At 48.1% G+C, this 16,619-nt stretch overlaps 1 protein-coding gene across 1 annotated transcript in view; it reads left to right on the top strand.

Moving 5' to 3' along the window:
* Positions 1–278: 278 nt before the first annotated feature.
* LOC124027218 (ankyrin-3-like) overlaps positions 279–16,619 on the top strand; it is a gene marked incomplete at both ends in the record, with an annotated part of 37,884 nt that continues 21,543 nt past the window's right edge. The window contains 5 exons of the mRNA XM_046339683.1: positions 279–380; positions 1,189–1,218; positions 1,992–2,090; positions 4,414–4,512; positions 11,736–11,834. Of these exons, the coding sequence (XP_046195639.1) occupies positions 279–380; positions 1,189–1,218; positions 1,992–2,090; positions 4,414–4,512; positions 11,736–11,834 (429 nt within the window). The remainder of the gene's footprint in view (positions 381–1,188; positions 1,219–1,991; positions 2,091–4,413; positions 4,513–11,735; positions 11,835–16,619) is intronic.

The following is a 16,619-nucleotide window of genomic DNA, read 5'->3' as shown; positions in this document are numbered from 1 at the left end:
GTCATGCAAGGACTACTGTCTGTTATACATGGTGTACTAACTGTTGTGTGTGTGTGTGTGTGTGTGTGTGTGTGTGTGTGTGTGTGTGTGTGTGTGTGTGTGTGTGTGTGTGTGTGTGTGTGTGTGTGTGTGTGTGTGTGTGTGTGTGTGTGTGTGTGTGTGTGTGTGTGTGTGTGTGTGTGTGTGTGTGTGTGTGTGTGTTTGACAGCAGTATACATGGGTACTAATGTTTTGTTCAGTCAGTGTAGATCATAACCTAGGTGATCTCTGTGTTACAGATTGACAGTAATGCCAGTTACTTGAGAGCAGCCCGGGCAGGGAACCTAGAGAAGGCTTTGGATTACCTGAAGACTGGGGTCGAAATCAACATCTGTAACCAGGTTAGTCCCTAACCATGACCCCTGACCCCTATAACCTAACTATCTAGACTGGGGTCGAAATCAACATCTGTAACCAGGTTAGTCCCTAACCATGACCCCTGACCCCTATAACCTAACTATCTAGACTGGGGTCGAAATCAACATCTGTAACCAGGTTAGTCCCTAACCATGACCCCTGACCCCTATAACCTAACTATCTAGACTGGGGTCGAAATCAACATCTGTAACCAGGTTAGTCCCTAACCATGACCCCTGACCCCTATAACCTAACTATTTAGACTGCGGTCGAAATCAACATCTGTAACCAGGTTAGTCCCTAACCATGACCCCTGACCCCTATAACCTAACTATCTAGACTGGGGTCGAAATCAACATCTGTAACCAGGTTAGTCCCGAACCATGACCCCTGAACCCTATAACCTAACTATAGACTGGGGTCGAAATCAACATCTGTAACCAGGTTAGTCCCTAACCATGACCCCTATAACCTAACTATCTAGACTGGGGTCGAAATCAACATCTGTAACCAGGTTAGTCCCTAACCATGACCCCTGACCCATATAACCTAACTATCTAGACTGGGGTCGAAATCAACATCTGTAACTAGGTTAGTCCCTAACCATGACCCCTGACCCCTATAACCTAACTATCTAGACTGGGGTCGAAATCAACATCTGTAACCAGGTTAGTCCCTAACCATGACCCCTGACCCCTATAACCTAACTATCTAGACTGGGGTCGAAATCAACATCTGTAACCAGGTTAGTCCCTAACCATGACCCCTGACCCCTATAACCTAACTATCTAGACTGGGGTCGAAATCAACATCTGTAACCAGGTTAGTCCCTAACCATGACCCCTGACCCATATAACCTAACTATCTAGACTGGGGTCGAAATCAACATCTGTAACTAGGTTAGTCCCTAACCATGACCCCTGACCCCTATAACCTAACTATCTAGACTGGGGTCTAAATCAACATCTGTAACCAGGTTAGTCCCTAACCATGACCCCTGACCCCTATAACCTAACTATCTAGACTGGGGTCGAAATAAACATCTGTAACCAGGTTAGTCCCTAACCATGATCCATGACCCCTAACCATTTAGACTGGGGTCGAAATCAACATCTTTAACCCAGACAGTCCCTATCCATGACCCCTAAGCTCTGACCCCTTAAAAAAATGTTTTTAAATGTTACCTTTATTTAACTAGGCAAGTTAGTTAAGAACTAATTCTTATTTACAATGACTGCCTATGGGGGAACAGTGGGTTAACTGCCTTGTTCAGGGGCTGAACGACAGATTTGAACCTTATCAGCTTGAGGATTTGATCCAGCAACCTTTTTGTTACTGGCCAAACGCTCTAACCACTAAGCTCTGACCCCTGACCCCTAAGCTCTGACCCCTAACCCCTAAGCTCTGACCACTAACCTTATCCCAACCAGGTCAGATAGACAACTCCCTCAGCTTTCTTTGGAAATCACCTCAGTGAAACCCAGCCCCTAAGCTACATGAGTTATTGGTAAATGTTAGTTCTGCTATTGAGAATCCATAGCTCCTGATGTGTCTGTGTTCACCTCTATCTCCCTGTATTCTCTGTCCTGCTGTAGAATGGCCTCAACGCCCTCCATCTGGCCTCTAAAGAGGGCCATGCCGAGGTGGTCACACAACTCATCAAGCTGGGAGCCAATGTGGACGCTGCAACTAAGGTTAGCCCCGCCCCTCTCCTCCTCTGAGAAGATAGATAATAAGATAGGAGGAGCTGGTAGCCTATAGGGAGGAGCCTGACTGGTAGCCTATAGGGAGGATGGAGGGAGGAGTCTGACAGGTCACCTATAGGGAGGAGTTATAGGGAGGAGCGTGACTGGTAGCCTATAGGGAGGATGGAGGGAGGAGTCTGACAGGTCACCTATAGGGAGGAGTTATAGGGATTGCGCTACATAGAGAATAGGATGCCATTTGGGATGTAGAATGTGTCTATGTTGTTGACAACACAGTTAATTGGCCTATCAGAGAGCTGAGTTAAAGCTGTGACATCATATGAATGGGCCTATCAGAGAGCTGTGACAGCATATTTATTGGAACTACCCATCCCGGATCCGGGAGAATTGTCATCAACTACACTAATTAGCATAGTGCAACGGTAAAAAAATATTACTGGAAAATATTCATGAAATCACAAGTGAAATATAGCCTAGCATAGCATTATGTCCAGCTAGCAGCAGGAAGCTCGGTCACGAAAATCAGAAAAGCAATCAAATTACCTTTGATGATCTTCGGATGTTTTCACTGACGAGACTCCCAGTTAGACAGCAAATGTTCCTTTTGTTCCATAAAGATTATTTTTATACCCAAAATACCTCCTTTTGTTGGTCACGTTATGTTGAGAAATCCAACGGAAATATCGGTCACGACAACGCTGTGATATCCATAATATCGACAGAAACATGGCAAACGTTTTTTATAATCAATCTCCAAGGTGTTTTTCAAATATCTATTCGATAATATATCAACCGGGACAATTGGCTTTTCACGAGGAGTGAGAGGAAAAATTACTACCTCTGTCTTTTACGCAAGAATCACTCTGAGATCCCTCAGCTGGCCACTGACGCAATGTAGTCGTTTACGCTCATTCTTCAAAATTAAGGCCTGAAACTACGTCTAAAGGCTGTAGACACCTTAGGGAACCCACAGAAAAGGGAATCTGGTTGATATCCCTTTCATTACATTACATTTAAGTCATTTAGCAGACGCTCTTATCCAGAGCGACTTACAAATTGGTGCATTCACCTTATGACATCCAGTGGGACAGTCACTTAACAATAGTGCATCTAAAACTTAGGGGGGGGGTGGGGTGAGAGGGATTACTTAACCTATCCTAGGTATTCCTTAAAGAGGTGGGGTTTCAGGTGTCTCCGGAAGGTGGTGATTGACTCCGCTGTCCTGGCGTCGTGAGGGAGTTTGTTCCACCATTGGGGGGCCAGGGCAGCGAACAGTTTTGACTGGGCTGAGCGGGAGCTGTACTTCCTCAGTGGTAGGGAGGCGAGCAGGCCAGAGGTGGATGAACGCAGTGCCCTTGTTTGGGTGTAGGGCCTGATCAGAGCCTGGAGGTACTGAGGTGCCGTTCCCCTCACAGCTCCGTAGGCAAGCACAATGGTCTTGTAACGGATGCGAGCTTCAACTGGAAGCCAGTGGAGAGAACGGAGGAGCGGGGTGACGTGAGAGAACTTGGGAAGGTTGAACACCAGACGGGCTGCGGCGTTCTGGATGAGTTGAAGGGGTTTAATGGCACAGGCAGGGAGCCCAGCCAACAGCGAGTTGCAGTAATCCAGACGGGAGATGACAAGTGCCTGGATTAGGACCTGCGCCGCTTCCTGTGTGAGGCAGGGTCGTACTCTGCGGATGTTGTAGAGCATGAACCTACAGGAACGGGCCACCGCCTTGATGTTAGTTGAGAACGACAGGGTGTTGTCCAGGATCACGCCAAGGTTCTTGGCGCTCCTTTCAATGGGCAATAGGGATGCATAGAAAGACAGGGGTTTCAAAATAAGAGTCACTTCCTGATTGGATTTTTCTCAGGATTTCGTCTGCAATATCAGTTCTGTTATACTCACAGACAATATTTTTACAGTTTTGGAAACTTTAGAGTGTTTTCTATCCTAAACTGTCAATTATATGCATATTCTAGCATCTGGTCCTGAGAAATAGGCGGTTTACTTTAGGAACATTATTTTTCCAAAAATAAAAATAGTGCCCCCTAGTTTCAAGAGGTTAATGGGCCTATCAGAGAGCTAAGAGAGAGCTGTGACATCATATTCATGGGCCTATCAGAGAGCTTAGAGAGAGCTGTGACATCATATTAATGGGCCTATCAGAGAGCTGATAGAGAGCTGTGACATGTTACTGGGCCTATCAGAGCAGAGAGTCGGCAGTACCGAGCCGGCAGTACCACTCACTCACTCACTCACTCACTCACTCACTCACTCACTCACTCACTCACTCACTCACTCATCCCTCCCTGTGTCTTTCCAGAAAGGGAACACAGCTCTCCACATAGCGTCTCTGGCTGGTCAGGTGGATGTAGTGAAGGAGCTGGTGACCAGCGGAGCTAACATCAACGCACAATCTCAGGTGAGTCTAGGACCGCCCCCTTTAGACACACCCACATTCTCAGGTGAGTCTAGGACCGCCCCCTTTAGACACACCCACAGTCTCAGGTGTGTCTAGGACCTCTCCCTTTAGACACACCCACAGTTTCAGGTGAGTCTTGGACCTCTCCCTTTAGACACACCCACAGTCTCAGGTGAGTCTAGGACCTCTCCCTTTAGACACACCCACAGTTTCAGGTGAGTCTTGGACCTCTCCCTTTAGACACACCCACAGTCTCAGGTGAGTCTAAGACCACCCCCTTTAGACACACCCACAGTCTTAGCTGCATACTGTAAATAACAGATGTAGACGAACAGTAAAATGCTTATGGGCCTTTCCCAACAATGCAGAGGAAAATAATAGAAAAATTATAACATGAGGAATAAATACGCAATGAGTAACGATATCTTGGCTATATACACCGGGTATTATTACTGAGTCTATCTGCAAGGGTACGAGGTAATTGAGGTAGATATGTACATATGAGTAGTGGTAAAGTGACTAGGCAACAGGACAGATAATAAGCAGTAGCAGCGTATGCGATGAGTCAAAAGAGTTCATGCAAAAGGGGTCAATGCAGATAGTCCGGACAGCTATTTAGTTAGCTATTTAACTAACTATTTAGCTATCATAGTCTGCTGCAGGAAAAACGTATGTGTTATGGCTTTACACCCCCTGCTAAATTGTGGATAAAGAGTTACCTGTCTAACAGAACACAGAGGGTGTTATTTAATGGAAGCCTCTACAACATAATCCCCAGGGAATTCCCCAGGGCAGCTGTCTAGGCCCCTTACTTTTAAAAATATTTACTCACGACATGTCACTGGTTTGAGTAAAGCCAGTGTGTCTATGTATGTGGATGACTCAACCCTATTCACGTCAGCCACTACAGCGATTGAAATGACTTCCGATACTTAACAAAGAGCTGCAGTTTGAAATTGTTGCAACCCCTATTACCAGCCTATTCAACCTCTCTTTCGTATTTTCTGAGATTCCCAAAGATTGAAAGCTGCCGCGGTCATCCCCCTCTTCAAAGGGGGAGACATTCTAGACCCAAACTGTTATAGACCTACAGTGGAGTGAACAAGTATTTGATACACTGCCGATTTTGCAGGTTTTCCTACTTACAAAGTATGTAGAGGTCTGTAATTTCTTATCATAGGTACACTTCAACTGTGAGAGATGGAATCTAAAACAAAAATCCAGAAAATCATATTGTATGATTTTAAGTAATTAATTTGGATTTTATTGCATGACATAAGTATTAAGAACTTAATATTTGGTATAGAAACCTTTGTTTGCAATTACAGAGATCATACGTTTCCTATAGTTCTTGACCATGTTTGCACACACTGCAGCAGGGATTTTGGCATACAGACCTTCTCCAGATCCTTCAGGTTTTGGGGCTGTCGCTGGACAATATGGACTTTCAGCTCCCTCCAAAGATGTTCTATTGGGTTCAGGTCTGGAGACTGGCTAGGCCACTCCAGGACCTTGAGATGCTTCTTACGGAGCCACTCCTTAGTTGCCCTGGCTGTGTGTTTCGGGTCGTTGTCATGCTGAAAGACCCAGCCATGACCCATCTTCAATGCTTTTACTGAGGGAAGGAGGTTGTTGGCCAAGATCTCGCGATACATGGCCCCATTCATCCTCCCCTCAATACGGTGCAGTTTTCCTGTCCCCTTTGCAGAAAAGCATCCCCAAAGAATGATGTTTCCACCTCCATGCTTCACGGTTGGGATGGTGTTCTTGGGGTTGTACTCATCCTTCTTCTTCCTTCAAACACGGTGAGTGGAGTTTAGACCAAAAGGCTCCAAACACAGAGAGTGCAATGCTGTGCTCTTTAATTGCACCAACGCACCACAGGGTGCTCACAATAATAACGACCCCAAACACTGGGAATGAAAATGTACAACTGAAAAATGCACGACCAGGAACTAACACGTTCCTCTACTACAGAGCGGAAGGTTACAATGATGAATCCCGCACAACAAACAGGCTGTCTAAAGAAGCCCAACTAATCATCACAAACAGGTGCTACCAATAAACATACAAGGAGGGGGAGGAAAGACAATCAGTGGCAGCTAATAGACCAGTGATGACAACCGCCGAGTGCCACCCGACCGGGAAGGGAAGCCACCCTCGGTCGGACTCGTGACAGTACACCCCCCTGACGCGCGGCTCCCGCGAGCACCTCGAGGTCGCCCCGGAGGACGAGGTGCAGGGCCATCCGGATGGAGGCGATGGAAATCCCTCAACATGGATGGATCCAAGATGTCCCCCACCGGTACCCTGCACCTCTCCTCCGGACCGTACCCCTCCCAGTCCACGAGGTACTGCAGGCCCCTCACCCGGCGTCTTGAGTCCAGAATGGCCCGGATCGTATACGCCGGGGACCCCTCGATGTCCAGAGGGAGGGAGGGACCTCCGGCACCTCACTGTCCTGCAGGGGACCAGCTACCACCGGCCGGAGGAGAGACACATGAAACGAGGGGTTAATACGATAATAGGAAGGGAGTTGTAATCGATAACACACCTCGTTTATTCTCTTCAGGACTTTAAAGGGCCCTACACACTGCGGACCCAGCTTCCGGCAGGGCAAACGGAGGGGTAGGTTTCGGGTCGAGAGCCAGACCCTGTCCCCCCGGTATAAACACGGGGGCCTCATTGCGGTGGCGGTCAGCCCACCTCTTCTGCCGTCCACTCGCTTGTTGTAGAGATTCCTGGACGGCCCTCCAGGTCTCCTTGGAGCGCTGTACCCATTCCTCCACCGCAGGAGCCTCGGTCCGGCTCGGATGCCATGGTGCCAGGACCGACTGGTACCCCAACACACACTGAAAAGGGGACACGTTAGTAGAGGAGTGGCGTAGTGAGTTCTGGGCCATTTCCGCCCAGGGAATGTATCGTACCCACTCCCCTGGCCGATCCTGGCAATACGACTGCAGAAACCTACCCACCTCCTTCTGGTCCTTCTGTAGCTCAGTTGGTAGAGCATGGCGCTTGTAACGCCAGGGTAGTGGGTTCGATCCCCGGGACCACCCATACGTAGAATGTATGCACACATGACTGTAAGTCGCTTTGGATAAAAGCGTCTGCTAAATGGCATATATTATATATTATATTATTATATTATTCACTCTCTCCACCTGCCCATTACTCTCGGGGTGATAATCGGAGGTCAGGCTGACAGAGACCCCCAAACGTTCCATGAAGGCCCTCCAGACCCGGGACTTGAATTGGGGGCCCCGATCAGAAACGATGTCCTCCGGCACCCCGTAGTGCCGAAAGACATGGGTGAATAATGCCTCCGCAGTCTGTAGGGCTGTAGGGATACCGGGCAACGGGAGGAGACGGCAGGACTTAGAGAACCGATCCACAATCACTAGAACCGTGGTGTTCCCCTGAGACGGCGGAAGATCGGTCAGGAAATCTACGGATAGATGTGACCATGGCCGTTGTGGAACGGGGAGAGGTTGTAACTTCCCTCTAGGAAGGTGCCTAGGAGCCTTACTCTGGGCGCACACCGAACAGGAGGAGACATAACCCTTAACGTCCTTTGCCAAAGTAGGCCACCAATACCTCCCCCGAAGGCTCCTCACTGTCCTCGTCTCCCCAGGGTGACCCGAGGAGGGTAGGACGTGAGCCCACCGAATCAGTTTGTCCCGAACACCAAACGGCACGTACTTATGCCCCGCCAGACACTGAGGAGGCGCGGGTTCCACCCTTAACGCCCGCTCGATGTCCGAGTCCACCTCCCATACCACTGGTGCTACCAGTTTAGAGGCGGGAAGGATGGGAGTAGGTTCGGTGGACCCATCCTCCGTGTCGTAAAGACGGGACAGTGCGTCAGCCTTTACGTTCTGGGAGCCCGGTCTATACAACAATGTAAACCGGAACCGGGTGAAGAATATGGCCCACCTTGCCTGACGTGGGTTAAGTATCCTAGCTGCCCGAATATACTCCAGATTCTGGTGGTCTGTCCAGATGAGAAAGGGGTGCTAAGCCCCCTCAAGCCAGTGTCTCCACACCTTCAGAGCTCTAACCACCGCTAGCAACTTCCGGTCCCCCACATCATAGTTACGCTCCACTGGGCTGAGCTTCCTTGAGAAAAAAGCGCAGGGGCGGAGTTTTGGTGGCGTACCCGAGCGCTGTGATAGCACGGCACCCACCCCAGCCTCGGCCGCGTCCACCTCTACTGTGAATGCTAAAGAGAGGTCCGGATGCGCCAAAACGGGTGAACAGCGCCTTCAACTTGTTGAAAGCTCCTTCCGACTCTGCTGACCACTGCAACCGCACCGGGCCCCCCTTCAGCAGTGAGGTAATGGGAGCCGCTATCTGTCCAAAACCCCAGATAAACCTCCGGTAGTAGTTGGCAAAACCCAAAGACCGCTGCACCTCCTTTACCGTGGTCGGAGTCGGCCAATTACGCACGGCCCTAATGCGGTCGCCCTCCATCACCACCCCCGAGGTGGAAATGCGATTACCCAGAAAGGAGACGGCTCGTTTAGAGAACACGCTCTTCTCAGCCTTTACGTATAGGTCATGCTCCAGCAGTCTACCAAGCACTTTACGTACCAGAGACACATGCGCAGTGTGAGTGGCCGAGTAGATCAGAATGTCATCAATATAAACCACCACTCCCTGTCCGCACAGGTCCCTGAGAATCTCGTCTACGAAGGATTGGAAGAAGGCTGGAGCATTCTTTAACCCATACGGCATGACGAGGTACTCAAATCAAATCAAATTGTATTTGTCACATACACATGGTTGGCAGATGTTAGTGCGAGTGTAGCGAAATGCTTGTGCTTCTAGTTCCGACAATGCAGTAATAACCAACAAGTAATCTAGCTAACAATTCCAAAACTACTACCTTATAGACACAAGTGTAAGGGGATAAAGGTGCTGCCTTGGCAGGAACTAATGGGGATCCATAATAAACCCCAGGAAGAGTAGCTGCTGCCTTGGCAGAAACTAATGGGGATCCATAATAAACCCCAGGAAGAGGAGCTGCTGACTCGTTGTTTATTATCTATGGGGATAGCCAGTTTACAAATGACCTCGATTAACCTATACCCCTGCACCTTGACATGGTACCGGTACCCCCTGTATATAGCCTCCACATTGACTCTGTACCGATACCCCCTGTATATAGTCTCCACATTGACTCTGTACCAGTACCCCCTGTATATAGCTTCCACATTGACTCTATACCGGTACCCCCTGTATATAGCCTCCACATTGACTCTGTACCGGTACCCCCTGTATATAGCCTCCACATTGACTCTGTATCGGTACCCCCTGTATATAGCCTCCACATTGACTCTGTACCGGTACCCCCTGTATATAGCCTCCACATTGACTCTGTACCGGTACCCCCTGTATATAACCTCCACATTGACTCTGTACCGGTACCCCCTGTATATAGCCTCATCATTGACATGGTACCGGTACCCCCTGTATATAGTCTCCACATTGACTCTGTACCGGTACCCCCTGTATATAGCCTCCACATTGATTCTGTACCGGTACCCCCTGTATATAGCCTCCACATTGACTCTGTACCAGTACCACCTGTATATAGCCTCCACATTGACTCTGTACCAGTACCACCTGTATATAGCCTCCACATTGACTCTGTACCAGTACCACCTGTATATAGCCTCCACATTGACTCTGTACCAGTACCACCTGTATATAGCCTCCACATTGACTCTGTACCGGTACCCCCTGTATATAGCCTCCACATTGACTCTGTACCAGTACCACCTGTATATAGCCTCCACATTGACGATGTTCAAATGTTCATAAATGACCAGCATGGTCAAATAATAATAATCACAGTAGTTGTCAAGGGTGCAACAAGTCAGCACCTCAGGAGTAAATGTCAGTTGGCTTTTCATAGCCAATCATTAAGAGTATCTCTACCGATCCTGCTGTCTCTAGAGAGTTGAAAACAGCATGTCTGGGACAGGTTGCACGTCCGGTGAACAAGTCAGGGTTCCATAGCCGCAGGCAGAACAGTTGAAACTGGAGCAGCAGCACGGCCAGGTGGGCTGGGGACAGCAAGGAGTCATCATGCCAGGTAGTCCTGAGGCATGGTCCTAGGGCTCAGGTCCTCCAAGAGAGAGAAAGAAAGAGAGAATTGGAGAGATAATAATGGCAGTATTGTCTGTATTACTATAATAATGTACTGTGATAATGGCTGTATTACTATAATAATGTACTGTGATAATGGCTGTGTTGTCTGTATTACTATAATAATGTACTGTTGTAATGGCTGTGTTGTCTGTATTACTATAATGATGTACTGTGATAATGGCTGTGGTGTCTGTATTACTATAATAATGTACTGTTGTAATGGCTGTGTTGTCTGTATTACTATAATAATGTACTGTGATAATGTCTGTATTACTATAATAATGTACTGTGATAATGGCTGTGTTGTCTGTATTACTATAATAATGTACTGTTGTAATGGCTGTGTTGTCTGTATTACTGACTAATCAGTATGTCTTGTGTCTCCTGTAGAATGGCTTTACTCCTCTGTACATGGCTGTGTTGTCTGTATTACTATAATAATGTACTGTGTTGTCTGTATTACTATAATAATGTACTGTTGTAATGGCTGTGTTGTCTGTATTACTATAATAATGTACTGTTGTAATGGCTGTGTTGTCTGTATTACTATAATAATGTACTGTGATAATGGCTGTGTTGTCTGTATTACTATAATAATGTACTGTTGTAATGGCTGTGTTGTCTGTATTACTATAATAATGTGCTGTGATAATGTCTGTATTATTATAATAATGTACTGTGATAATGGCTGTGTTGTCTGTATTACTATAATAATGTACTGTTGTAATGGCTGTGTTGTCTGTATTACTGACTAATCAGTATGTCTTGTGTCTGCTGTAGAATGGCTTCACTCCTCTGTACATGGCTGTGTTGTCTGTATTACTATAATAATGTACTGTTGTAATGGCTGTGTTGTCTGTATTACTATAATAATGTACTGTTGTAATGGCTGTGTTGTCTGTATTACTATAATAATGTACTGTGTGATAATGGCTGTGTTGTCTGTATTACTATAATAATGTACTGTTGTAATGGCTGTGTTGTCTGTATTACTATAATAATGTACTGTTGTAATGGCTGTGTTGTCTGTATTACTGACTAATCAGTATGTCTTGTGTCTGCTGTAGAATGGCTTCACTCCTCTGTACATGGCTGCTCAGGAGAATCATCAGAAGGTGGTCAGATACCTGCTGGACCATGGCTCCACACAGGGCATCTCTACAGAGGTCAGTATTCAGACCGACCCTATAACCCTTCTACTCTTCATACTAACTCACTACACAGGGCATCGCTACAGAGGTCAGTATTCTAGAACGACCCTATAACCCTTCTACTCTTCATACTAACTCACTACACAGGGCATCACTACAGAGGTCAGTATTCTAGAACGACCCTATAACCCTTCTACTCTTCATACTAACTCACTACACAGGGCATCGCTACAGAGGTCAGTATTCTAGACCGACCCTATAACCCTTCTACTTTTCATACTAACTCACTACACAGGGCATCACTACAGAGGTCAGTATTCTAGAACGACCCTATAACCCTTCTACTCATTACATTACATTTACATTTAAGTCATTTAGCAGACGCTCTTATCCAGAGCGACTTACAAATTGGTGCATTCACCTTATGACATCCAGTGGAACAGTCACTTTACAATAGTGCATCTAAATCTTAAAGGGGGGGGGGGGATACTTATCCTATCCTAGGTATTCCTTAAAGAGGTGGGGTTTCAGGTGTCTCCGGAAGGTGGTGATTGACTCCGCTGTCCTGGCGTCGTGAGGGAGTTTGTTCCACCATTGGGGGGCCAGAGCAGCGAACAGTTTTGACTGGGCTGAGCGGGAGCTGTACTTCCTCAGTGGTAGGGAGGCGAGCAGGCCAGAGGTGGATGAACGCAGTGCCCTTGTTTGGGTGTAGGGCCTGATCAGAGCCTGGAGGTACTGAGGTGCCGTTCCCCTCACAGCTCCGTAGGCAAGCACCATGGTCTTGTAACGGATGCGAGCTTCAACTGGAAGCCAGTGGAGAGAACGGAGGAGCGGGGTGACGTGAGAGAACTTGGGAAGGTTGAACACCAGACGGGCTGCGGCGTTCTGGATGAGTTGAAGGGGTTTAATGGCACAGGCAGGGAGCCCAGCCAACAGCGAGTTGCAGTAATCCAGACGGGAGATGACAAGTGCCTGGATTAGGACCTGCGCCGCTTCCTGTGTGAGGCAGGGTCGTACTCTGCGGATGTTGTAGAGCATGAACCTACAGGAACGGGCCACCGCCTTGATGTTGGTTGAGAACGACAGGGTGTTGTCCAGGATCACACCAAGGTTCTTAGCGCTCTGGGAGGAGGACACAATGGAGTTGTCAACCGTGATGGCGAGATCATGGAACGGGCAGTCCTTCCCCGGGAGGAAGAGCAGCTCCGTCTTGCCGATGTTCAGCTTGAGGTGGTGATCCGTCATCCACACTGATATGTCTGCCAGACATGCAGAGATGCGATTCGCCACCTGGTCATCAGAAGGGGGAAAGGAGAAGATTAGTTGTGTGTCGTCTGCATAGCAATGATAGGAGAGACCATGTGAGGTTATGACAGAGCCAAGTGACTTGGTGTATAGCGAGAATAGGAGAGGGCCTAGAACAGAGCCCTGGGGGACACCAGTGGTGAGAGCACGTGGTGAGGAGACAGATTCTCGCCACGCCACCTGGTAGGAGCGACCTGTCAGGTAGGACGCAATCCAAGCATGGGCCGCGCCGGAGATGCCCAACTCGGAGAGGGTGGAGAGGAGGATCTGATGGTTCACAGTATCGAAGGCAGCCGATAGATCTAGAAGGATGAGAGCAGAGGAGAGAGAGTTAGCTTTAGCAGTGCGGAGCGCCTCCGTGATACAGAGGAGAGCAGTCTCAGTTGAATGACTAGTCTTGAAACCTGACTGATTTGGATCAAGAAGGTCATTCAGAGAGAGATAGCGGGAGAGCTGGCCAAGGACGGCACGTTCAAGAGTTTTGGAGAGAAAAGAAAGAAGAGATACTGGTCTGTAATTGGTGACATCGGAGGGATCGAGTGTAGGTTTTTTCAGAAGGGGGTGCAACTCTCGCTCTCTTGAAGACGGAAGGGACGTAGCCAGCGGTCAGTGATGAGTTGATGAGCGAGGTGAGGTAAGGGAGAAGGTCTCCGGAAATGGTCTGGAGAAGAGGGGAGGGGATAGGGTCAAGCGGGCAGGTTGTTGGGCGGCCGGCCGTCACAAGACGCGAGATTTCATCTGGAGAGAGAGGGGAGAAAGAGGTCAGAGCACAGGGTAGGGCAGTGTGAGCAGAACCAGCAGTGTCGTTTGACTTAGCAAACGAGGATCGGATGTCGTCGACCTTCTTTTCAAAATGGTTGACGAAGTCATCTGCAGAGAGGGAGGAGGGGGGGGGAGGAGGATTCAGGAGGGAGGAGAAGGTGGCAAAGAGCTTCCTAGGGTTAGAGGCAGATGCTTGGAATTTAGCGTGGTAGAAAGTGGCTTTAGCAGCAGAGACAGAGGAGGAAAATGTAGAGAGGAGGGAGTGAAAGGATGCCAGGTCCGCAGGGAGGCGAGTTTTCCTCCATTTCCGCTCGGCTGCCCGGAGCCCTGTTCTGTGAGCTCGCAATGAGTCATCGAGCCACGGAGCGGGGGAGGGGAGGACCGAGCCGGCCTGGAGGATAGGGGACATAGAGTGTCAAAGGATGCAGAGAGGGAGGAGAGGAGGGTTGAGGAGGCAGAATCAGGAGATAGGTTGGAGAAGGTTTGAGCGGAGGGAAGAGATGATAGGATGGAAGAGGAGAGAGTAGCGGGGGAGAGAGAGCGAAGGTTGGGACGGCGCGATACCATCCGAGTAGGGGCAGTGTGGGAGGTGTTGGATGAGAGCGAGAGGGAAAAGGATACAAGATAGTGGTCGGAGACTTGGAGGGGAGTTGCAATGAGGTTAGTGGAAGAACAGCATCTAGTAAAGATGAGGTCAAATCAAATCGTATTGCCTGCCTTGTGAGTAGGGGGGAAGGTGAGAGGGTGAGGTCTAAAAGAGGAGAGGAGTGGAAAGAAGGAGGCAGAGAGGAATGAGTCAAAGGTAGACTGGGGAGGTTAAAGGCCCAGAACTGGAGAGGAAACCGTCCTCAGGAAAGGAGCTTATCAAGGCATCAAGCTCATTGATGAACTCTCCGAGGGAACCTGGAGGGCGATAAATGATAAGGATGTTCAAAGTTGAAAGGGCTGACTGTGACAGCATGGAATTCAAAGGAGGCGATAGACAGATGGGTAAGGGGAGAAAGAGAGAATGACCACTTGGGAGAGATGAGGAGCCACCACCCCGCTGACCAGAAGCTCTCGGGGTGTGCGGGAACACGTGGGCGGACGAAGAGAGAGCAGTAGGAGTAGTCAGTGTTGTCTGTGGTGATCCATGTTTCCGTCAGTGCCAAGAAGTCGAGGGACTGGAGGGAGGCATGGCTGAGATGAACTCTGCCTTGTTGACAGCAGATCGGCAATTCCAGAGGCTCCGGAGACCTGGAACTCCACGTGGGTCGTGGTCCTGGGACCACCAGATTAGGTGGCGCGGCCACGCGGTGTGGAGCATTTGTATGGTCTGTGCAGAGAGGAGAGAACAGGGATAAACAGACACATAGTTAACAGGCTACAGAAGAGGCTACGCTAATGCAAAGGAGATTGGAATGACAAGTGGACTACACGTCTCGAATGTTCAGAAAGTTAAGCTACGTAGCAAGAATCTTATTGACTAAAATGATTAAAAAGATACAGTACTGCTGAAGTAGGCTAGCTGGCAGTGGGTGCGTTGTTGACACTACACTAATCAAGTCGTTCCGTTGCGTGTGATAGTTTCTACAGTGCTGCTATTCGGGGGCAGCTGGCTAGCTAGTAGTGTTGTTTACGTTACGTTGCGTTAAAAGAACGACAATAGCTGGCTAGCTAACCTAGAAAATCGCTCTAGGCTACACAATTATCTTTGATACAAAGACGGCTATGTAGCTAGCTATGTAGCTAGCTACGATCAAACAAATCAAACCGTTGTACTGTAATGAAATGAAATGAAAATGTGATACTACCTGTGAATGCGACCGGGTTGTTGAGTTCTATTCAGAAGACGTTGGCTAGCGTTGACTAGCTGTTGGCTAGCTAGCAGAGACGTTAAGGACGACAAATAGCTGGCTAGCTAACCTGGGTAAATTAAGATGATCACTCTAAGACTACACACTCTAAACCTAAACAACACAATTATCTTGGAACGAAGATACGAAGACAGCAAAGACAGCTATGTAGCTAGCTAACACTACACTGATCAAGTCGTTCAGTTGAGTGTAATAGTTTTACCAGTGCAGCTAATCAGTGGACGTTAGCTAGCTGGCTAGTGAAGACTACGTTAGGACGGCGAAATACGATAGTTACGCAATTATCTTTGATACAAAGACGGCTATGTAGCTAGCTGAGAAGACCGTTGTGCTATAATGAAATGTAAAAAGTTATACTACCTGCAGGAGCGCTAGCGCGATGCGACCACTCGCTCCAAACCGGAATTGCCCTCGGTCAGCTTTTCTTTAAGTAAACCATGATATGCACAAATTAAGCTTTTAGAGGACCTTGGAGAAAGATGTATTATACCAGCAGAACGGCATTCCAACTGCCTGTGGCAACATCAAGCCATCCATAATACACGCTGTAGAAACAATTGGAAACAAACTCACTTGAGATGCCAACTCACTACACAGGGCATCACTACAGAGGTCAGTATTCTAGACCGACCCTATTTATTTTTTATTTTTTATTTCACCTTTATTTAACCAGGTAACCAACCATTTGCAACTGCGACCTGGCCAAGATAAAGCATAGCAGTGTGAACAGACAACACAGAGTTACACATAACCCTTCTACTAACTCACTACACAGGGCATGGGGGACTGTATCATAGTGATATTAAACCATGGGGCTGTATAATAGTGATATTAAACCATGGGGCTGTATAATAGTGATATTAAACCATGGGGCTGT

Source organism: Oncorhynchus gorbuscha, unplaced genomic scaffold (assembly GCF_021184085.1).
Source record: "Oncorhynchus gorbuscha isolate QuinsamMale2020 ecotype Even-year unplaced genomic scaffold, OgorEven_v1.0 Un_scaffold_3007, whole genome shotgun sequence".
Classification (NCBI taxonomy): Eukaryota; Metazoa; Chordata; class Actinopteri; order Salmoniformes; family Salmonidae; genus Oncorhynchus; species Oncorhynchus gorbuscha.
Note: the sequence above shows the minus strand (reverse complement) of the source record. Positions and strands in the feature narration are given on the sequence as shown.